Source organism: Vulpes lagopus, chromosome 23 (genome assembly GCF_018345385.1).
Source record: "Vulpes lagopus strain Blue_001 chromosome 23, ASM1834538v1, whole genome shotgun sequence".
Classification (NCBI taxonomy): Eukaryota; Metazoa; Chordata; class Mammalia; order Carnivora; family Canidae; genus Vulpes; species Vulpes lagopus.
The window spans coordinates 54,716,210-54,738,899 of NC_054846.1; the positions used below are offsets into that span (position 1 = coordinate 54,716,210).

General features: G+C 41.9%; 2 protein-coding genes across 2 annotated transcripts in view; both read right to left on the minus strand.

Annotated features, from left to right (window-relative positions):
* TXNDC12 (thioredoxin domain containing 12) overlaps positions 1-22,690 on the minus strand; it is a 30,104-nt gene that overhangs the window by 6,045 nt on the left and 1,369 nt on the right. Inside the window, exons 2-3 of the mRNA XM_041737936.1 lie at positions 9,157-9,217; positions 621-673 (exon numbers count right to left, since the gene is read on the minus strand). Of these exons, the coding sequence (XP_041593870.1) occupies positions 621-673; positions 9,157-9,217 (114 nt within the window). The remainder of the gene's footprint in view (positions 1-620; positions 674-9,156; positions 9,218-22,690) is intronic.
* KTI12 (KTI12 chromatin associated homolog) lies at positions 5,304-8,921 on the minus strand. The gene has a single exon (XM_041737935.1). The coding sequence runs from the start codon at positions 6,876-6,878 to the stop codon at positions 5,859-5,861; it is 1,020 nt and encodes a 339-aa protein (XP_041593869.1). The 5' UTR covers positions 6,879-8,921; the 3' UTR covers positions 5,304-5,858.

A 22,690-nucleotide genomic window follows, 5' to 3' on the forward strand; every position in this document is an offset into this window, starting at 1 on the left:
CAACTAGGATTTTGTTAAGTATAGCATATCAAATAAAGTAAAAAAAAAAAAAAAAGCCTGGAAAGCAGCAAGGTGGCACAGCAGAAAGAACACAGACCACAAATAAACGTGGGTTGTAATTTTGTTCCCACTTCCTCCAGGAAGACTTCCCTAATCACTTCTTATGTCTCTATTTCAGTTTCCTATATCTATTCTCCCTTGACTACTGTAGCTCTAATCCCATACTCTCCCTCATCATATCTCAATTGCTTTACCCTCCAACCCCTTGCAAAGATAACTGCAAACTTCTTGAGGGAAAGGAATCTATGTCATATATTTCTTTGGTATTCCTTAAAGCAATCAGCAGTGCTAGGACAAAATCTGTGCTAGTATTTTTAAAGTGTTACTATTTAAGAACACATTGGAGGGCAGCCTGGGTAGGCCAGCAGTTTAGTGCCGCCTTCAGCCCAGGGTGTGATCCTGGAATCCTGGGATCGAGTCCCACGTCGGGCTCCCTGCATGGGGCCTGCTTCTCCCTCTGCCTGTGTCTCTGCCTCTCTCTCTCTCGCTCTCTCTGTGTCTCTCATGAATAAAAAAAAAAAAAAAAAGAACACATTTGAAGTTTGATTATTTGCACTTACCTTTGCAAGCTCCACACCAGGACTTATGGATAATCACCATCAGAGGTAAGCCACTTAAAAAGATAACAAAAAAATTACAATCTAGTAATTCCATTTCTTTATGTCTATCCTAATGACCACCTTATAAAGACAAGGTTAATGTACAAAGACATTTATTAGTATGATTTAGATTAAAAAAAATTTTCGGCAACCTAAATATTCAATATAGATTATTGTAATAAAACTATTGGTAAGTTCTGACATTCCTGTAAATTCTGCAAATTTGGGCCTAAAGCTAGGGAGACTGTAGAAGAGAAGAAAACGTCAAATTACAGTATTTCTAAATATGGTTATGTAATCATTGAAAATGTTAGTAGAATTTTTCAGTTATATCAAATTGAAAACTAGAATGGGGTGCCTGGCTGACTCAGTCAGTATAGCATGTGACTCCTGATACAGAGTCATGAGTTCAAGCCCACGTTGGGCATAGAGCTTACTTTAAAAAAAAAAAAAAAAAAAAAAAAAAAAAAACCAGGGATGCCTGGGTAGCTCAGCAGTGTAGCACCTGCCTTTGGCCCAGGGCGTGTTCCTGGAGTCCTGGGATTGAGTCCAGGTCCCGCAGCAGGCTCCCTGCTTCCTCTGCCTATGTTTCTGAACCGCCCCCCACCCCTCTTTCTCTCTCTCTCTCTCCTCCTGTGTCTCTCACGAATAAATAAAAATCTTAAATAAATGAATGAATAAATAAATAAAATAAACCAAACCAGAATATAAAATTATCATCTGTAGTTTGGATTAAAATTACAACTACATACAGAGGAAAAGAGCCTAAAAGGAAATGACAGAAATGTACCAAAATATAATAGCAGTTTTTCCTAGGTAACGGGATTGTGGATTTTACACTTTTTCTGTATTTTCTATAATTAAATGTAATTTTTATAATCAAAAGATTTATAAATCTTTTTATTTATTTTATATTTATTTATTTATTTATTTTTTCTTTTTCTTTTTTAAATGATAAGCAACACAATCCACCTGAACCAGTCTTGGCCAGATGAAGCTCTTATGTTGTCAAGGCTCAAATGCCAACTTGTAGGAGAGCGCTATGTAAGCAGCCAGGGGCTTTCTTCATCATCCAACCCCTGCATCACCAGACCACCATACACTGTAGAATACAATTGATGCATTTACTGCCTTGAACTCTATTACTTACCTGTCTCCCTGAAAGACTTTTTTTTTTTTTTTAAGATTTTTTATTTATTTGAGAGAGAGTATGAAAGAGAGCACAAGTTGGGGAAAATGTAGAGAGAGAGAAGGGAGAGAGACAGAGAGGGAGAGAAAAAGGGAGAGAAAAGGGGGGGGTAGGGCAGCCCAGGTGGCTCAGCGGTTTAGGGCTACCTTCAGCCCAGGGCCTGATCCTGGAGACCCCGTATCGAGTCCCACATCAGGCTCCCTGCATGGAGCCTGCTTGTGTCTCTGCCTCTCTCTGAGTCTCTCATGAATGAATGAATGAACAGATAAATAAATAAAATCTTTTTAAAAAAAAAGGAAAGAAAAAGAAAAAGGTGGGGTGGGGGGGGAGAGAGAGAACCAGACTCCCCGCTGAGCAGGGAGCCCAAAGCAGGGCTTGATCCCAGGACCCAGAGATCACGACTTGAGCCCTAAGCAGATGCTTAACCAACTGAGACACCCAGGCACCCCTCTTTTTTTTGTTTTTAAAGATCTATTTATTTATTTAGGAGAGAGCACAAACATTTGGTGGGAAGGAGCGGGTACAGAAGGAGCAGGGAGAATCTTAAGCAGGCTCCACACTGAGGCTGATCTCAATGGGGCTTGAGCTCACGACCCTGAGATAATGACCTGAGCTGAAATCTAGAGTCGGAAACTTAACTGACTGAGCCACCTAGGAGCCCCCAGACTTGGGGTTTCCTAAGGTTAAGAACTTAGCTCTTTCCACATGCCTTACATCTGGCACATAGAATATTACTGATAACAAACACTTACGTAGCATTTACTATGTAGCAGGCACTATTCCAAATATACATAATTAATTTAGTAACTGTCAAATGAGTTATTCAGCTACTTCATTAGAGACCTACTACAAATCTGGGATGGATTTGTGCCTCTAATACTTGAAAAAGCTTATAAACCAAACAGGGCAAACTTATGTGAGAAGTGGGATCTAAGTAATCACAGTAATAATAGCCAAAATCTAACCATGTATTATACATTGCGCTATGTACTTTACATGCATTATATCATTTAAATCCTCACTACAGGGCAGCCCAGGTGGCTCAGTGGTTTAACGCTGCCTTCAGCCCGGGGCCTGATCCTGGAGCCCCAGGATCGAGTCCCATGTCGGGCTCCCTGCATGGAGCCTGCTTCTCCCTCTGCCTGTTGTCTCTGCCTCTCTCTGTTTCTCTCATGAATAAATAAAATCTTAAAAAAAAAAATTCCTCACTACAGGGGCACCTGGTGGCTCACTCAGTTAAGCATCAGACTTTGTTTCAGGTCATGATCTCACAGTCCTGGGGTCAAGCCCTGGGACTACTGGCTCCTTGCTCAGCAGAGGGTCTGTTTCTCCTTCTCCCTCTGCCCCTTCCCCTGCTTGTGTTCTCTCTCAAATAAATAAACAAATCTTTTAAAATAAATAAATCCTCACAACAATCCTAAGGTATATACTATTACTGTTCTCAAACAGAAATGAGAAAATTGAGACTAAGACTCCTAAGAGATTAAATATATGGCCCCAAAAAACCTAGGTTCTGCCACTTACTAATTCATGAAGTCTGACACCAAAACCAATGCTCTTTCTGTTACTGTCTACTTCATTTTAGGATGGCAATCCACAATCAATAATTAACTTTAAATCAGATAAGAGGTTGGAAAAGGCCTTACAAGCTGCCTAGTCCAAGCCTCCATTTCATTCCGGAATTATAATGTATCATCTAATACTTTATATATAATTATAATATATCCAATATATTTCATATAACAAAGGGTGGCCCAGACTGCCTGAAGAAACACATCACCAACCAAGGCAGCCCATCCTTTTAATAGCTCCATGCACTTACAGAGCAGTTTAGAATGCCTTGCTCCCTCCTCTCTCCCAAGCAAACTTCTATTTATCCTTCTAGAGCAGACATCAGCAAACTAGGGTCTGTAGACCTGATTCAACATAATACCTGCTTCTGTAGAGCTGTAAGATACAAATTCCTTTTCATTTTTAAATGGTTGAAAACAAATTAAAAAATAGTACCTTGTGGTATGTTAAGATTAAACATACTTTACCTTTCAGTGTAGTATTAAAATATACTGTTGCATACTTACTGTATATGGCTGCTCTTGTGCTACAATGTGCTACAGTTAATAAGCTGCAAGAGACCTTATGGCCTACAAAACCTAAAATATTTACTATTTGACCCTTTGCTGACCCGTTTGAGTGACAGTTCAAATGTTCACCCTCTGTGAAGCTTTCCCAAAACGACCTTCTCTCAAACAGCTAATTAGTCCTTTCCTCCTCTGGGTTTCCAAAGCATTCTGTCTTCATCCTGCAACCACCAGCCCTTTTCATCCCATAATCATGTCTACATGTGTGTATTTTTCACCAAACTATTAGTTCTCATGGGCAAAGACTACCTCTAATTTATCTCTGAAAATCACAAGTGCTTGCTGGGGATTTACCCCAAAGATACAGATGCAGTGAAATACCGGGACACCTGCACCCCAATGTTTATAGCAGCAATGTCCACAACAGCCAAACTGTGGAAGGAGTCTCGGTGTCCATTGAAAGATGAATGGATAAAGAAGATGTGGTCTATGTACACAATGGAATATTACTCAGCCATTAGAAACGACAAATACCCACCATTTGCTTCAACATGGATGGACCTGGAGGATATTATGCTGAGTGAAATAAGTCAATCAGAGAAAGACAAACATTATATGGTCTCATTCATTTGGGGAATATAAAAAATAGTGAAAGGGAATAAAGGGGAAAGGAGAGAAAATGAGTGGGAAATAACAGTGAGGGAGACAGAACACGAGAGACTCCTAATTCTGGGAAACGAACAAGGGGTGGTGTAAAGGGAGATGGGCGGGGGTTGGGGTGACTGGGTGACGCGCACTGAGGGGGGCATGTGATGGGATGAGCACTGGGTGTTATGCTATATGTTGGCAAATTGAACTCCAATAAAAAGAAATTAAAAAAAAAAAAAGAGGGATCCCTGGGTGGCGCAGCGGTTTGGTGCCTGCCTTTGGCCCAGGGCGCGATCCTGGAGACCCGGGATCGAATCCCACGTCAGGCTCCCGGTGCATGGAACCTGCTTCTCCCTCTGCCTGTGTCTCTGCCTCTCTCTCTCTCTGTGACTATCATAAATAAAAATAAATAAATAAAAATAAAAAAAAAAAAAAAAAAAAAGAAAATCACAAGTACTGGTAAGGTAGGTACCCACCATTTAAGGAAATAAATGAAAGAATTAAAGAAGCTTACGGTGATACTTGCCTTGAAATACAGAATGAAGCACAACAGTTATAGAAGTGTTAATTGCCCTAAGTTAGAGCAAAATATATAGTCTCTCACTAAGCACTGCCAAAGCACTACTTTGGTCAAAGGCATAATAGTGATGTAACATTTAGATACACATATATTAAGTAAATTACATGAATAGCATTAAGTTATATTAAGTGAAAAAGATTCCAGCCAACTTTCTTCTCCTAAAAGATTTTATTAGATGAAATAGTAGTTGTCTTTCACTTCCACTAAAACCAAAGCTTCCCAAGCACAGAAACCCGTGGATATATCTGTGACCTTTGGCTCCGGGACAGATTAGCAAAAAGTAGGCAGAGTACTCAAAAAATTATGATATGAAAGAAAGGCCAGTGCAGAAGCAGACCTGAGCCATCTTCAGGTTTTGTTCATAACTGTTTTAAGACAACTCATCCATCCAGTCTGCGCTCCCACAGTTCAGATGGGGAAAATCCATGTCTGTTACGTCAAGCAGAACCCAATCTAAACAAACTCTGTCCACCTGACTGTCCCCTGGGGAAATTTGCCAAGATCCTCCGAGCCAGTTCTCTTTTCTTTAGTTTCAATCTATGCTGTAAACACAAGGCCTACCACAGAGGAAAGTGTGAGTAAATCAATCACAGCAGCTCTGCCACCACACATCAACATGCCCTGCAGACACTGAAATTAGTCGATCAAGAAACTTAGGGAAGTGGAGGTTAGACAAGGAGCCACGCCCCCCCCCGCCCCCGCCCCTAGTGCAGGCTCTGGCTCAGATACTGCAGAAACATGTTGGCCAGCTGAGGCAGGTTCTCCTTGTTGGGATGCATCTTGGTGTAGGAAATAAACTGGCGGCGGAGGCGACTCAGTTCTGCCATGGTCAAAGGCCGGGTAAACCGCAGGTGCTCCGTGGTGCCAGGAAGCTTAAGCAGGTCTCCAGGGACCGCGCTCTTCTGCGCTTCCATCAGTCCCGCCAACACCTGGCTCGTGACCTGATCCAACTGGTGCAAAAAGCTGCCGGAGGCAAGGGGCTGGGACTGTGTAGACTGATGGGGCGGGGGGGCCTGGTTCTCAAACAAGGCAGCCCGAATCTCGGCCAGGGGCAACGGCGCCTCTAAGCCTACCAAGGTGAACAGCGGTCGGTCCCAGCGGTTCCGAGAGTCTGGAGCCTCAAAGCGCACCGTCAGGGCTTCCATAAGCTCGGGGGGGTAAGACGCAATGGACCCGAGCCTTGCAGATTCTTCGAATTCTAGAGTCCCAAAAGCCGGGAGAGCGGGCGCCGCGGTCTCCTGCTCCACTTCCTGAGGCTCGGCGGCCCAGGGCTCCCTGCGGACCGCGGCGCCCGCCGCCAGGGGTCTCCCTCCGTCCTCAGCGCGCGGCCTCTGACCCGCACCGCCATTCGGGCTAGGGTCCGCCGCCGCCCGAGGCCCCGCGCTCACACTGCCCGGTCGCACGCAATATACCAAGCAGAGTGGGGTGCGCGCCGCCCGCGCGAGGCAGTAGAGCTCGTAGCGGAAGCCCTTGATGTAGTTAAGCGAGTCCAGGATGACCACGTCGCGGCGGCTCAGGCGCCGCTCCACCGCGGCTCGCAGGGCGCCGCGCAGCGCCTTCTCCCGGGCGGAGTCGCCGTACACGGTCGCGTCCTCCGCGCCCAGCACCGCCGCGTCGTCCACCACGCAAACCGCGCGGCCCTCGGCCTCCAGCGCCCCGCGCAGCTCCTCCGCGCGCCGGCTCCTGCCGCTGTACGGCAGCCCGCACAACACCACGAGCGGCATCCCGGCGGGGCGCGGCCGTGCGCGGCCGCCGAGCGTCACTTCCGGGCGGCCGACGTCTCCGACGCAAACCGGAAGGCCACGCACTTCCGACCCCACCCGAGTCCACGGGACCTGCTGTTGCTATGGCAACACGAGTTCGCTCCGAGGAGACCCAGGACCTGCTAGCTCAGGAAAGTGATGGAAACTAGAACGACGGGTTAGTTATGTCAAGAGGCCTCAAAAGGATGGGAGCCCTCTGTGGCCAAAGGCGACGTCCGGCCATTATCCATAATGGGGCCTGAAGGAGCTTAAACACTGCAAGACAGTCTGCACCATATTCAGCACAGGACCGGGGTCAAATGCTAGTTTCCGTCCATTCCTTACACCCAGTGACTCTCAGAAACGGTTAACTCCATAACCATTTCAATCACTCAACCTCTCCACGATTGGGAATTCGGAAATGAACACCAGGCAGTTCCCGCGAGGGAGGTTAAGGGTCTGAACGGGAAAAATCAAGCACCTACAAGGAGAGTCAGACATCCTACAACGGATAGAGTAGGTTGGGATGTAAAGGTATGGAAGAAAAAAACAAAGTGCCCCCAAAACTCACTGAAAACTTTATGTAGGAGTAGTCATTTGCTTTAGAACTTCAAACTTATTTTTTGTTTCTCCTTGGTAAGGTTGCCTGATTAAATACAGGATGCCTAGTTAAATTTGAATTTCAGATAAGCAACAAAAAATGTTTTTACTATTTCTCAGATACTGAATGGGGCATATTTAAAATTACTCCTTGTTTACCCAAAATTCAAATTTAACTGGGAGTCCTTATTTTTATTTGTTAAATCTGGTAACCCTGCTCTTCAGAATGTGTGAGCCTTGTGCCATGAAGCTGTAGGATCTGTTCTAGCCAAAGCAAGCATTATGCAGTTGAAAAACAAGGGTTTGGATTGCACAGGTACACTTATTATGCAGATTTTTTTTTATAGTACCGTAAATGTATTTTCTCTTCCTTATGATTTCCTTTAGCTTACTCTGTTGTAAGAATACAGTATGTAATAAATATAACATACAAAATATGTGTTAATTGACTGTTCATGTTACCAGTTTTCGGTTTTGGGGGACTCAAAAGTTACATGCAGATTTTGAGCGTGTGGACTCAAAAGTTACATGCAGATTTTGAGCATCCCTAACCACCCCTAGCACTATTCGAAAGTCAACTGTAATTTTGCAGGTGCAGAAGTGTGCTGCTATGCAAGGATATAAAGTAGATGCACATATACTAGGTCTTTGTATCTCTCCAGTACAATATAGTATAAAACATTCAAGTACTTGTTGTGTCACTTACTAGCTGTATAATCTATTGACAAGTTATTTAATAATCAGTGTCTCATTTTCCTCTTGTGTAAAATAGTAACAGTTCTTATTCCACAGGCTGAACCAACCCCATAGGTTATAAGGATTAAATAAATGAATGCATGTAAAGCACTTAGATCTGTGGTTAGCCTTCCCTCCCCTGCTCTGCCTTTTCTTCCTCCTTTGCATCACCTATGTGCATCAGTGCATAGGCTAAACCTAACTGAAACTTAACACTATTCACCTTGAGACTGTTAGGCAGTGTGGGTTACTGGTTGAGTGCAGGCTCCAAAGCCAGAGTGCCTGAGTTTGAATCTTGGCTCCACCACATACTAGCTGTGTGATCTCAAGCAAGTTACTTAACTGCTCTGTGCCTTAAGTTTTCTCATCTCTAAAATGAAGGTAACAGCAGTACCCACCTCAAAAGAGTTATGAGAATTAAATAAGTTAACTCAAATTATTCAATGTCTGGTGCATAATAAGCACTTAGTAGTAGTATTTTTTGTTATCATCAGGCAACTACTCAGTTCTGGCTCTGGCATAACTTTTCATGTGAAAGTAATATTAAGCTGATGGCTGGAAAGTGTTTCACTAGCATAAATAACCTATTGAATGTATTTTTTTAAATCTTTACGTCCAACATGGGGTTGAACTCACAACACTGAGATTAAGAACTGCATGCTCTGGGATGCCTGGGTGGCTCAGCGGTTGAGAGGCTGCCTTTGGCCCAGGCCGTGATCCTGGAGTCCTGGGATTGAGTCCCACATCGGGCTCCCTGCATAGAGCCTGCTTTTCCCTCTACCTATGTCTCTGCCTCTCTGTGTGTCTCTCATGAATAAGTAAATAAAATCTTAAAAAAAAAAAAAGAAAAGAATTGCATGATCTACCTGACTGTGCCAGCCAGGTACTCCTTCCACTATAAATAACTTAAAACCGTATCTTGTACCTGGCAGCTGCTTCCTTCTTCCCATCTTCTAGTGTCCTCCAATGAATGTGATCTCCAAAACCTGGAAGAAAAGAGCCTTATAAACATTCACCCATGAACAACGAGCAAAGACTCAAAAAGAAATGTGGCATGTTCACAAGATATCCATAAAAAAGCTTTCCTCTGTCAAGAGCATGGTGTTAAAGTCACAGCTCCACAACTTTCTAGGTGTATAGGACCATTCAACTGAAGGTCAACCTCAGTTTTATTTTATATCTATAAAACAGAGATAACATCACCTAATTCATAGTTTTTAAGGAAATTAAATAATGGCTGTGAAATGCTTTGTAAACTAACACTGAGTATGCAAATAATACTATAAGAATGAATGAGAATTTTCTACAGAGTAAACATAAATTAGGTCATGCAAATCATTACTAGTTGAAGACAATACAGCAACATAGATTTAGAGTCAGACATATATGGGTAAGTGACTCCACTACCTATTAAATGTGTGAATACAGTAAATTCTCCAAGTCTCAATTTCTTCATCTTTAAAATCAAGATAATAATAACTACCTCCAAGTGTTGGTGTAAAGATTAAATGACATAAAAGTATTTAAAGCTACTCTTGGGACATCTGGGCAGCTCAATGGTTGAGTGTCTGCCTTTGGCTCAGGTGGTGATCCCAGGATCCTGGGATCGAGTCCCGCATCAGGGTCCCCACAGGGAGTCTGCTTCTCCCTCTGCCTAGGTCTCTGCCTCTCTCTCTCTCTCTCTCTCTCTCTCTCTCTGTGTCTCTCATGACTAAATAAATAAAATCTTAAAAAATAAATAAAGCTAGTCATTCCCCACACTTCTGCCAGAGTGATCTTTTAAAATCACACCTCTGCTGGGTAAAAACTTTTCAGAGGCTCTCCAATTATCTAAAAAAAAAGGTCAAACTCTGATAGAAGGCCTTACACAGCCTTTCAGAATATGGCATCTGCCCATCTCCCCAGGCTTACTGTCCACACTTTTTCTAAAATCCCAGATACAAAAACTACTTTCATTTCCTTAAGCTTGCCGCCTCCTCTGTCTTTCCTTCCACCCTTGCTTCCAATTCATTCTTCAAGTACAAACCTAGAGCGCATCATTACTTCTGGTAAATCTCCCTTACTCCCGGGCACCTGGGTGGGATCAGTTGGTTAAGCATCTGACTTCAGCTCAGCTCAGGTCATGATCTCAAGGTCCTGGGACTGAGCCCAACATAGGGCTCCTTGCTCAGTAGAAAGTCGGCTTCTTTCTCTGCCTTCCTCCTGCTCAGGCTTGCTTGCTCTGTCTCTCCCAATAAAATCTTAAAAAAAATTTTTTTCCCTGACTCCCAAAGCACCCCATACTTGCCCCATCAGTTCCCAGGCTGAATTGTAAATGTTTATGTGCCTGTCTCCCTCACTCTAAAGGGAATTCTCTAAGGGCTGAGATCATATCTGTCTTATTTCCTCCTGTTTCCCCAGCGTTGAGCACTACACATGGTCATAGTAAGTGCTCCATAAAATATTTTTTGTGTAAATGAATCTTATTTAGGCCATACCATGTAAATGACCTAATTTGATATCTGGAAAATGTTGAGTGATTATAATAATGCTGTCATTTATTGGTGACCTTATATGTGCTCATGTTAACTACACGTTATCTCATTTAAATTTGGCCTGAACAATAACCCTTTTTATGTTTCCCTATACTTCTGTTTTCTCATCAGTAAAATAAGTAAAACAATAGCTACATCTCATAAGATTGTTACTGAATATTACATAAGAAATACTATAGTTATTAACTTAGCAAACTGCTTAACATTTTATAAATGATCAGTATATAGCAGCTTTGTTTGTTCTTCTTTACAGCTGAGATTTCAAAGGCTCAGAGGAGTTACACAACCTGGAGCAGGTCACATTGCTGGTAAATAGCCAAGCCGGGATTTAAACTTCAATTTTATGACCCCTCGGTTATTACACTATTTTTCAGGTCCTTCTTTCCCAGAAGTAAATTAAAATTTTCATCATTGTTACCACAGGGGAATAAACAGATCATTCAGATTAGCACATGGAGGCAGTGTCCAAACTAATCATCATCACTTTTCATTCCCAACAGCATGGGCTGCTAGCCAAGAGAAAATGTGTCATTTGCCAAGCGCCCAAAGTCTAATCCTGAAGAGTCAATGATTAAGTGAGAGTGAAACTGGAACAACTAGAAGGTGCCTAATATGACTGATCACCATCATTCTACCTTTCAATACCTAAACTCAGGCAACTGAACCCTGCTTTGGTGAGATGCCTAACTAGACAGTCTGGAGGGATATCCACCTACAAAACAATAAAATCCTAGATAAAATGGACTTTCAAAATATACTCACTGGGCTCACAGTAATAAACACAAATCCAAAGTAAGCTAAAACCAGATGAAGAATAGTGGACAACAGGCAAAAGGGAAGGCTCACCTGAAAGCAAATGTTCATTACAATAGAGCAAAATGGAGAAGATAAATCTGAGACTCAATATTAAACCAATTCAAAAAAGATTAAAGTGGTAATACCCCCAGGTTTCTAGGCAAATCAAATACCAAACCTGTCTGGAGTAAAGTACTCCCTTCTTTAGGCCTCCAGAATAGCCAAAGATGAACAACAATTATGAGTTTACAATCCTAGAGCCCCAAACACGTAAGAAAACAAGCTACCACAAGTAAGATTCAGCAGAAGCAACAGATAGATTTAGACCCCTGAGGATTTCAGGTATTAAAATTATCAGCCATTGGATACAAAATAACTATGTATGAATGTTTAAAGAAGTAACACAGGGGATCACAAAAATGGGAATGCAATATGCAAAATAAATAGGCAAATCTATAAAGGCACTTGCAGGACTTTTAGAAATTAAAAATATATAAGAGTACCTGGCTGGCTAAGTCAGTAGAGCATTTGATCTTTGTTCTCAAGGTTGTGAGTTCAAACCCCACATTAGGCATGGAGTCTACTTTCAAAAAATTGTTGGGGTGCTTAGTGGCTCAGTTGGTTAAGTGTCTGACTCTTGATTTCAGCTCAGGTCATGATCACAGGATCATGAGATCAAGCTCTGTGCTGGGCTTGTGCCTAGGATTCTCTTTCTCCCTCTCCCTCTGCCCCCTCCCTGCTTCATTCTCTCTCTTTCTCTCTCTCTCTAAAATATAAAAAAAAAGTTTTTTTGAATTACTGAAATAAAAAAATCAATGGATATTCAGTGATAAAAAGAAATGAGCTATAAAGCCACAAAAATACATGGAGGAACCTTAAATGCATATTTCAAAGTGAATGATGCCAATCTGAAAAGGCTACATAATAAATGATTCCAACTACATGACACTCATGAAAAGGCAAAGGTATGAGATTGTAAAAAGATCAGTGGTTGCCAGGGGTTCATAAGGGAGGGTCGGATGAGTAGATGGAACACAGAATGTTCATAGCAGTGAAATTATTCTGTATGATTCTGTAAGGGCAGATATATGTTATTACAGGCTAAACTGTGTCTACCTCACCAAACTGATAGGCTGAAGTCCTAAACCACAATACCTCAGAATATGATTGTACTTGGAGACAGGATCTTTAAAGAGATAATTAAATTGAAATGAGGTCATTAGTGTGGGCCCTAATCCATTATAGCTGGTGTCCTTCTAAAAAGAGATTAGGACATAGACACATATAAAGGGAAGACCATGTGAAGACACAAAAAGAAGACAGCCATCTACGCGTAGAAACCAATCCTGCCAACCACTGACCTTGAACTTCTAGCCTCTAGAACCTGAGAAAATAAATTTTTGTTTAACCATGTCTGTAGAATTTGTTATGGCAGCCCTAGCAAATTCATATATATCTCATTATATATTTGTCAAAATCCATAGAAGGTGAACCCTAATGTAAACCAGGGACTTTAGTTAATAATAATGTATCAATACTGGCTCATCAATTGTAACAAATGTGCCAAAATTAATGCAAAATGTTAATAGAGAAAACCAAACCCCTAGAGTGGGAAAAGTGAGGACTTACATGGGCACTCTTTTTTCAGCTCAACTTTTCTATAGACCTTACACTGCTCAAAAAACAAAATACATTGGAGGGGTACCTGGCTGGCTCGGGTGCAAGAGTGAACAATTCTTGATTCCAGGTTGTGAGTTCAAGTCCCATGCTGGGTGTAGAGATTAGTAAAATATGTGTGTGTGTGTGTGTGTGTGTGTGTGTAGATAGATAGGTAGATAGATATAGACATGTATATATGTATAAATATAAATATAGGCCCAGGTGGCTCAGCGCGGCATGATCCTGGAGACCCAGGATCAAGTCCCACATGGGGCTCCCTGCATGGAGGCTGCTTCTCCCTCTGCCTGTGTCTCTGCCTCTCTCTCTCTCTCTCTCTCTCTCTCTCTCTCTGTCTCTCATGAATAAATAAATAATATCTTAAAAATAAATAATATATATAATAACTTTAAAATTTTAAAAATAAAAAAATTCAATGGATAGGTTAAAACAGCAAATTAGAGACAGGTGGGGAGAAAAATTAGAAGTTATCCAGACTGCAGCATAGAGAGATAAGGACAATAGAAAATGTGAAGGAGAGGGACGCCTGAGTGGCTCAGCGGTTGAGCATCTGCCTTTGGCTCAGGGCATGATCCTGGGATCCAGGATCGAATCCCACATCAGGCTCCCTGCTTGGAGCCTGCTTCTCCCTCTGCCTGTCTCTCTCTCTCTCTCTCTCTCTCTCGTGAATAAATAAAATCTTAAAAAAAAAAAAAAGAAAATGTGAAGGAGAGGCCAAGAGATATTGAGCAGATCAAGAAAACTAGTATTAAAAAATTGGGAGTTTCAGGGGCACCTCAGTGGCTCAGTCAGTTGAGTGTCAGACTCTTGAATTTGGCTCAGGTCATGATCTCAGGGTTGTGAAATCAAGCCCTACATCAAGCTCCATGCTCAATAGAGTCTTCTTGAGATTCTCTCTCCCTCCCTCCCCTCTGCTCCACCCACTGGCTCCACTTGTTCCCTCCCTCAATAAATGGAGGCACCTGGGTGGCTCAGTTGGGTGGGAAGCTGCCTCCTGCTTTGGTCATGATCTCAGGTCCTAGGATCAATCCCTGCATCAGGCTCCCTGCTCAGCAGGGAATCTGCTTCTCCCTCTCTTTGATATTCTGTCTCAAATGAATAAATAAAATCTTTTTAAAAAGTAAATCTTTTTTTAAATTGTAGTTTCAGAATGAAAAGATGAAAGAAAAGGACATCTGAAAAAAATAATATCACTAGGGTGGACGCTGGTTGACTGGGGAACAAAAGTGGAAGGAAAAATACCTTTTGAAATATTAAACCATGTTAGTGTATTATCCACTTAAAATACATTTGCATCTTTTAAAAAGAAAAAAATAGCTGAGAATTTTCAAGAACTGAGATAAAACATGAATTTGCAGATATATGAAGCACAATGTAACTGGGACAAATTATGAAATCAAAATACACACATTTAAACTGTAGTGAAACTGCAGAACCACAAAAATATTAAGACCTTAAAATCAGTTCAAATACAACATATCTTTTTTTTTAATTTTTTAAAAATTTTTATTTATTTATGATAGTCACAGAGAGAGAGAGAGAGAGAAAGGCAGAGACACAGGCAGAGGGAGAAGCAGGCTCCATGCACCAGGAGCCCGATGTGGGATTCGATCCTGGGTCTCCAGGATTGCGCCCCGGGCCAAAGGCAGGCACCAAACCACTGCGCCACCCAGGGATCCCAAAGACAACATATCTCCTACAAAAGATTTTAAAAAATCGACAGGAGCAAACTAGAAATCAGAAGAAAACAGAGTATCAACTTCAAAATACTGAAAAGAAAGTATCTCTAAACTTAGAATTATGTGCCTAGCAAAACTATCAAAAACAAGGGCAAAACAGAGAGTTTTAGAAAAACTAAGGTATTTTTCCACCATCTAGTATTCACAATTAACTATTATTTCAATAAACAGACATTCATTACATAGTATTAGTGGTCAAGAGCATAAACATAGGTAGCGATTAAGAGCATAAACTGGACCTAGACTCCCTGGATTGAATCCTAGCGCTGCAGCTTACTAGCTGCATGACTTTGGGCAAATTACTTACCCTCAATTTCCTCAGCTGTGGATAACTGAGGATAACAACAGTGTCTATCTTTTAGGATTGCTGTGAGGACTGGGAAAATGAATACATTAAAGAACTCCAAACAGCATCTGGGATTGGAGAATTGCTACAAGTATTTCCTATTAATATAATATGCAAGGAGGCACTATTCTAAGTACTTTACAAATATTGATCCTCATAATAACCCTAGAGGTAGGTACTCTTATGAATCCCATTTTACAGATCAGAAAACCGAGACACAAAGTGTTAAGTAACTTTGCCAAATTCTTTATCACTAGTGAGTATCAGAGCTGGGATCTGAACCTAGGCAGGCAAGGTCCAGATTACTTGCTTTTATTCACTAAACAATGGTGTCCCTCGAAGTAGAAGGAGGAAGAATAAAGAGGCAAAGGAGGGAGCAGACAATGCCCAGCCCATAAACCACTGTAAAGACTCTAGCTTTTACTAAACTCTTGGGTTTTGAGCAGAGTAGTAACATGATGTGGTCTAGGATTATTTCAACTTCTATGCTGAAAACAGACCATTGTGGGGTGTTATGAATTGAACTGAATCTCATAAGAAAGGGACATTGAAGTCCTAACCCCCAGGACTGTGATCTTATTTGGAAATAGGGTCTTTACAGAGGTTATCAAGTTGAAATGAGGTCATCAGGGTGGGCCCTAACTCAGTGTGACTGGTCTCTATATAAAAAAGGAAAACGTGGACACAGATATGCACACAGGGAGAGCATCTACAAGGAGAGAGGCCTAACACAGATCCATCCCTCACTATTCAGAGGGAGCCCATCCTGTTGATTTCATACTTCTACCCTCCAGGACTGTGAGACAAATTTCTGCTGTTTAAGCCACAGTCTGTAGTACTTTGTTACTGTAGCACCAGTAAAATAATATAGATGGGGAAAGCAAAAGTAAATGAGACTAGTAAAGTGGATATTGCAATAATCCAGGCAAACGATGATAATGGTTTGGGCCAGCTGAGATGGTAACGAGTGTGAGATACGATAGGAGTCTGGATGGATATATTTTGAAGGCAAAGTCAAAAGGATTTTGCTATGGATAAGGGGTGAGAGAGTTAAGGACAACTGTAAGGTTTTGGCTTTGGCAACTGGAAGAATGGAATTGCCATGAACAGAATTGGGAGAGAAAGAGTTAGAGTGAATTTTGGAAAGAAACGTTAAGAGCTTAAGAGCACCTGGGTGGCTCAGTTGGTTAAGTGACTGCTTTCGGCTCAGGTCATGATCTCAGGGTCCTGGATCAACCCCAGTGTGTTGACTCCATGCAAAGCAGAGTCTGCTTCTCCCTCTGCCTCTGCCCCCACCGCCAACTTGTGCTTTGAGACTATCTCTCAAATAAATAAAATCTTTAAAAAAAAAATAGGGATCCCTGGGTGGCGCAGCGGTTTAGCGCCTGCCTTTGGCCCAGGGCGCGATCCTGCAGACTCGGGATCGAATCCCACGTCGGGCTCCCGGTGCATGGAGCCTGCTTCTCCCTCTGCCTGTGTCTCCGCCTCTCTCTCTCTCTCAATGTGTGACTATCATAAATAAAAAAATAAATTAAAAAAAATAAAGAGTTCAGATTTGGATATGTTCATTTTGAGATGCTTACTAGACACCCAAGTAGAGATGCTGAAGAGGCAACTGAATGTCTGAGGCTGAAATTCAAGGGAAAGTTATCAGAATGTGGATGTTAGTTAAGCCCTAAGACTGAATAAGATCACCAAGGAGTGAGTGTAGATGGAGAGGGAGTCTAATAGCCCTGGAGCACTCCCACGTCAGGTTCAAGAAGAACCAACAGGACAAGACAAGGAACTGGTAGTGAGATCGGCAGAAAGCTAACCATGGATGGAGCCCTGGAATCCAAGTGTTTCCAAGATATTTCAAGAAGGATGATCAACTTGAATGAATCAACTTCTGATTTAACGGATGCTCCTGTTAAATCAGAAGTCATCACAATGTTTAGCAAGTGGAGAATAATGCTGACCTTGACAAGACCTGTTTCGATCAGTAGAGTGGGATAAAAGCATGATTTAGAGCAAGATCAATGTAGCCCAGGGGAAGAATTAGAGGAGTGCCCACAACTCTTGCACAGAATTTTGCTGGCAACTACCAGAGGGAACAGTGAGGAGAGGAAGGGTTTTTATTAAATATAGAGGAAAAAATAGGGCTGTTGAAAGCTGATAGAAAAATGACATAAGGGGATCCCCTGGGTGGCTCAGTGGTTTGATGCCTGCCTTTGGCCTAGGGCCTGATCCTGCAGCCCCGGAATCGAGTCCCACCTCGGGCTCCCTGCATGGAGCCTGCTTCTCTCTCTGCCTATGTCTCTGCTTCTCTCTCTCTCTCTCTCTTTCTCTCTCTGTGTGTCTCTCATGAATAAAGTCTTAAAAAAAAAAAAAGAAAAATGACATAATAAAGGTAGGACAATTGATACAGGAAGGAACAGTCAATAATATCTTGAACAGGTGAAAGAAAATGAGAGTTACTACTCAAATAGGGGGATCAGCTTTTGCTAGGAGCACAGATAGTTTATCCAGCAGACAGGGGAGGAAGAATATATGGACGCTAGTACTAGAAGGTGGGTAGATGTAGCGATGACAATTTTTGAAAGTCCTCTTCCAACTGCTTCTGTCTCCATTTTTTTTTTTTTTTTTTTGTCTCCTATTAAATAGCAAGCATGGTCACCAGCTGAGAGCAAAGACTGTGGAGGAAGTATTGGGAAATACTTCCCAAGACAAAGGGTATGAAATAATCCTCTAGGAGAGAAGAACCAAAGAGACTAAAAGAATAAAAAACAGGCGCATTTCAGGAAGAAAATGATTCCAGAAGACCTGATACAAGGAATAGTGAGCAAAGAAACTGACAAACGTAGATAAATCTAAATATTTTCTGTACAAAAAAATGTTAATGCTCAATTTGTAGAGTTAAAAAAAACCAAAACAAAACTAAAGCACTGAACAATTGCTAATAAGTAAAGAGGAGGTGACTGAAGTTGAAATGCTCTAAGAACCTCTTACCATTAGAAGGTTAGGGTATTAATGTTACATTTTGTAAGTACGCAAATAAAATTTCAAAAGTAACCACCAAAAGAATAGAACTAGAATGTCAACTTCCCAATCAATAATGGAGATAAAATATGAACAAGAAAATACTCGACAGCATAATTTGAAACAATTCACTACATGTACAAAACTTCTTTGGAAATTCATATTAAAAAGTACATTGGGGATCCCTGGGTGGCGCAGCGGTTTGGCGCCTGCCTTTGGCCCAGGGCGCGATCCTGGAGACCCGGGATCGAATCCCACATCGGGCTCCCGGTGCATGGAGCCTGCTTCTCCCTCCGCCTGTGTCTCTGCCTCTCTCTCTCTCTCTCTGTGACTATCATAAATTAAAAAAAAAAAAAAAAAATTAAAAAGTACATTGGAGGGGCACCTGGGTGGCTCAGTCAGTTAAACGTCTGCCTTAGGCTCACATCATGATCTCAGGGTCCTGGAATTGAGCCCTGCATCAGGCTCCACGCTCTGTGGGGAGCCTGCTTCTCCCTCTCCTTCCGCCCTTCTCCCCACTTGTGCATGTCCTCTCTCTAACAAATAGATAGTTTTTTTAAAAAGAAAGTACATCAAAGGGTCACTTCCCTGGCTCAGCCAGTAAAACATGCAACTCTTGATCATGGGGTTGTAAGTTTGAGCCCCACATTGGGTGCAGAGATCACTTAAAAATAAAATCTTGAAAAAATAAAAATTACATTGGAATTTTTCATAATAGTAGTAATCACTACTATCATTTTTTAAATGCTTACTTTGTGATAATCACAATAATGCAATGGTAACAACAATATTAATAATGACTAATCCATATTGCATTCACTATGTGCCAAGTACTGTTTTCCATGCTTTCACATGGAAACTCTAAGTATCCCCATTTTACAGATATGGAAGCTGAAGTTAAGCAGCTTGCCCAAGGTTTCACCACCAGTAAGTGGCAGAGCCAGGTGGAGACTCCAGGCAGTAGCCACGTGCTCTACTGCCTGTCTAGCAAAGACTGAGTGAACAAACAATGAAGGAATATGGCCTCACCAAAGCAGAATGAAAACACTGACTTCAGATCTGGAAAACTGGGTGCTTTTGCTTTCCTTCAAAAATAACTTGAAAGTGTACAGGGTTAACCTTGTCACTAAAACCACCCACTTCCCTGACACCACGCACGCGTTCACGTGTGCCAACGTGGAGCACGGGATGACAGTCCAGTTCCTGACGTGGCACAGGCACAGCCACTTCACGTAGGCCACTACTTGCAAGGTGAGCTGAAGGCGCCCACATCCAGCTGCCCTTTCCCTAAAACATCACCTTTAACGGGCGAGGAGGGGAAGGGACCCTTTCTAAACACGGCATTTATATCAGAATTTCCAAGGCCTTCATCTTAAAATTGTTTTCATGAATGAAGTGGGAGATATCAGAAAAGTATTACACACCCTCCCGGGCTGACGAAATAAAGGGTCAGGTGTCAGAGCTGTAGCCAAGCCTCTAAAACAAGCAACACGGTACCTGAGAGGTAGAAAAACACTGTGGCTGAGGGAGTAGAGTCCAACTGCAGTGGAACAGCCCCGGGTTGGAATCCTAGCTCCGTCCTCTGCTTTCACAAATGCATAATATGACTAACAAAATATCGACCCCACAGGACTATTGTGAAGGGGCATAGCGTGGAAGGTAAACCCTTCATATGTGTCAGTGCTAAGTTTTTATTCCAGAGACTTGACAAAGTCCTCCATTTCTGTTTCAGGAGGGAGAGCACAAGAACCATTAAGAGCCTTCCCATTTCTCCTGCAAAGGCTCTACTGGAGTTCCTGCACTCTGAGGCAGGAGTGGTACATGGCTTACAAGCATGGCCTCTGGTGTTTGTACCCATTTACCAGCTGACTCCCTTGCCCCATTTAGGGTTCAGAGGGCCCCCATTTTGGGTTGTTCGTTTGTGAAATGGGGATTATGAGAAAAAATATTACCCATCTTAGAGGGTTATCATGAGGACCAAACCAGTCAATACATGAAAAATGCACGCAACAGTGCCTGAAATATAATAAATGTACATAAAACATTAGTCATTACAATCCTCCCAACAGGTGATATATTCCAAATTTTTAGGACACAGAGAACGACAAAAATTATAGTTGACCCTTGAACAACATGGGTTTGAACCGCAAGAATCTACTTATATGTGGATTTTTTATAATACAGTACCATGAATGTATTTTCTCTTCCTTATGATTTTAACTTTTTTCCTCTGGCTTACTTTATGATATAAAACAGTATATAATACATATAACATAAAAAATATCTTGACTATGTTATTGGTAAGGCTTCTGATCAATCAGTAAAGTTCTGGAGGAGTTATATGTTGATTTTTTGACTATGGAGTGTGGGGGAATCAGCAGCCCTGCCCTTATGTTGCTCAAGAGTCAAATATATTCTAGAACACCATAATGTTAGATTTGAAAGGACTCTCAGGAATTAATCTCTAGTTCAACACTCTCATTCAATAAGGAGTCCCCAGGGAAGACCAGAGCTGGCTACATGGTCTGACTAGCATTAAATCCCAGCCTCCTGATTCATCCAGTGCTCACAACACACCATCATACTTCCTGTTCTTAATGAAAACATGGATCCCTGGGTGGCGCAGTGGTTTAGCGCCTGCCTTTGGCCCAGGGCGCGATCCTGGAGACCAGGGATCGAGTCCCACGTCGGGCTCCCGGTGCATGGAGCCTGCTTCTCTCTCTGCCTCTCTCTCTCTGTGTGTGTGACTATCATAAATGAATAATAATAATAAAAAGTTATATAATAATAATAAATTATAAATAATAAATAATAAAGTTATATAATAAAAAAAAAAGAAAACAGTACGGTCATTCAGTCTCTCCTCCATATAAACCAACAGACCATCTCCTGGAAACATTTGGGAAGAAATCTTAACTCATCAGAATTTTCAGGAACCACTGCTTCAGGTAGCACATTTTGGGTACATGGGCTCTAATTTATTTCCCAAGAATCCATACCCAAGAGACACAAAAAACAAAAGTTTGAAACATTATTAATTCCTTTCAGGAACAATTAAATATTCCTCCTTGGGAGGCCATAATAATAAATATTAACTAAATTTAGCTTTCTAAGTTTCCAACACAATATTAAGTGCCTTTCATTTTTCCACTGAATCCTCACAACACAGACCTCCTTCCTCAGGATGGCCCTCCTAGAACCTCCTGCCCACAGTGAAGATGCTAGTGTCTGCAACTGCTTGCCTACTTGTCTTGACAGTCTTCAGACTATAAGCTGAAAAGACAGGGATCTCAATGATCAGGTGTCTCATTCATTTCTTCTTCCAACAAATATTCCTAAGCATAAATGAGACAGAAATGGTCCTGGCGTACTGGGGCTTTCTTACAAAGTGACCCTCAACGTTGCTTCCATGGGGGTCCTTCCCCTTGAACATATCCTTGCAGTGGAAGTGATACTATGCTTTGTAAGGCTAGATAAAAATGCAATGCACTTCCACCTTGTTCTCTTGGAGCAGGCACTCTTAGAATCCAGCTGTCATGCTGTGAGGAAGCCCACACCTTGCCCATGAAAAAAAAAAAAAAAAATCCCATGGAGAAGCCACTTGCTCAGCTGAGGCCCCAGACATGGAACCAAGGGATCTACCTTCCCCACTGTGCCTTGTTTGAATTCCTGACCCTCAGAATCATGAGCATAATAAAATGACTTCTTTACACCACTAACTTGGGGGGTGGTTTATTATGCAGCAATGGCAACTGAAACAACCACACATAGTTTACGTCTAACAAGGAATAAAGATACTAAATAGGTGACTCCAAGGTACTGCCTACGCCTAACAGTAACTGGAACACAATACATTTTTTGTTGAGTGTCCAAGGTAGTTATTATTATGCCCATTTTGCAGATGAGGAACTGAGCTTTGGGAAGTTTAGCAACTTGCCCTAAGTCTCTCAGCTGGTCAACAGCAGAATAAAGTCAAACTCAGATCTATACCCACACTCCTAACACCATATTCTGTCTCCCTTGGTACTTACAATTTTGTGCTAAGTATACAGTAATCTGTTTCAAACTGGGATTGTCAGTATTGAAAACATTCTGGCCTAGTAGAATCCACTGTGCAGTTTCATCACTGAGATGGAAACCCACATACCACCTTCTTTGACCTTCCTGGCTCATGTAATGCTAGATCCCTCATTCTCCCTAGCTATTCCACTCCATCAGTTTCCTTTCCTTCATAGCACTTCTCTAGCTGAAATTTTCTTGCTTCCTAATTTGTTCTTATTCATGTGTCCATGTATCTCTGACTTGAATACAAACTCTGTGAGAGCAGGAACCTTATCTGTCCTGTCCACT

Bases quoted from the DNA above. Each gene is read 5' to 3' on its own strand.
- KTI12 (XM_041737935.1), bottom strand. From the start codon at position 6,878: ATGCCGCTCGTGGTGTTGTGCGGGCTGCCGTACAGCGGCAGGAGCCGG.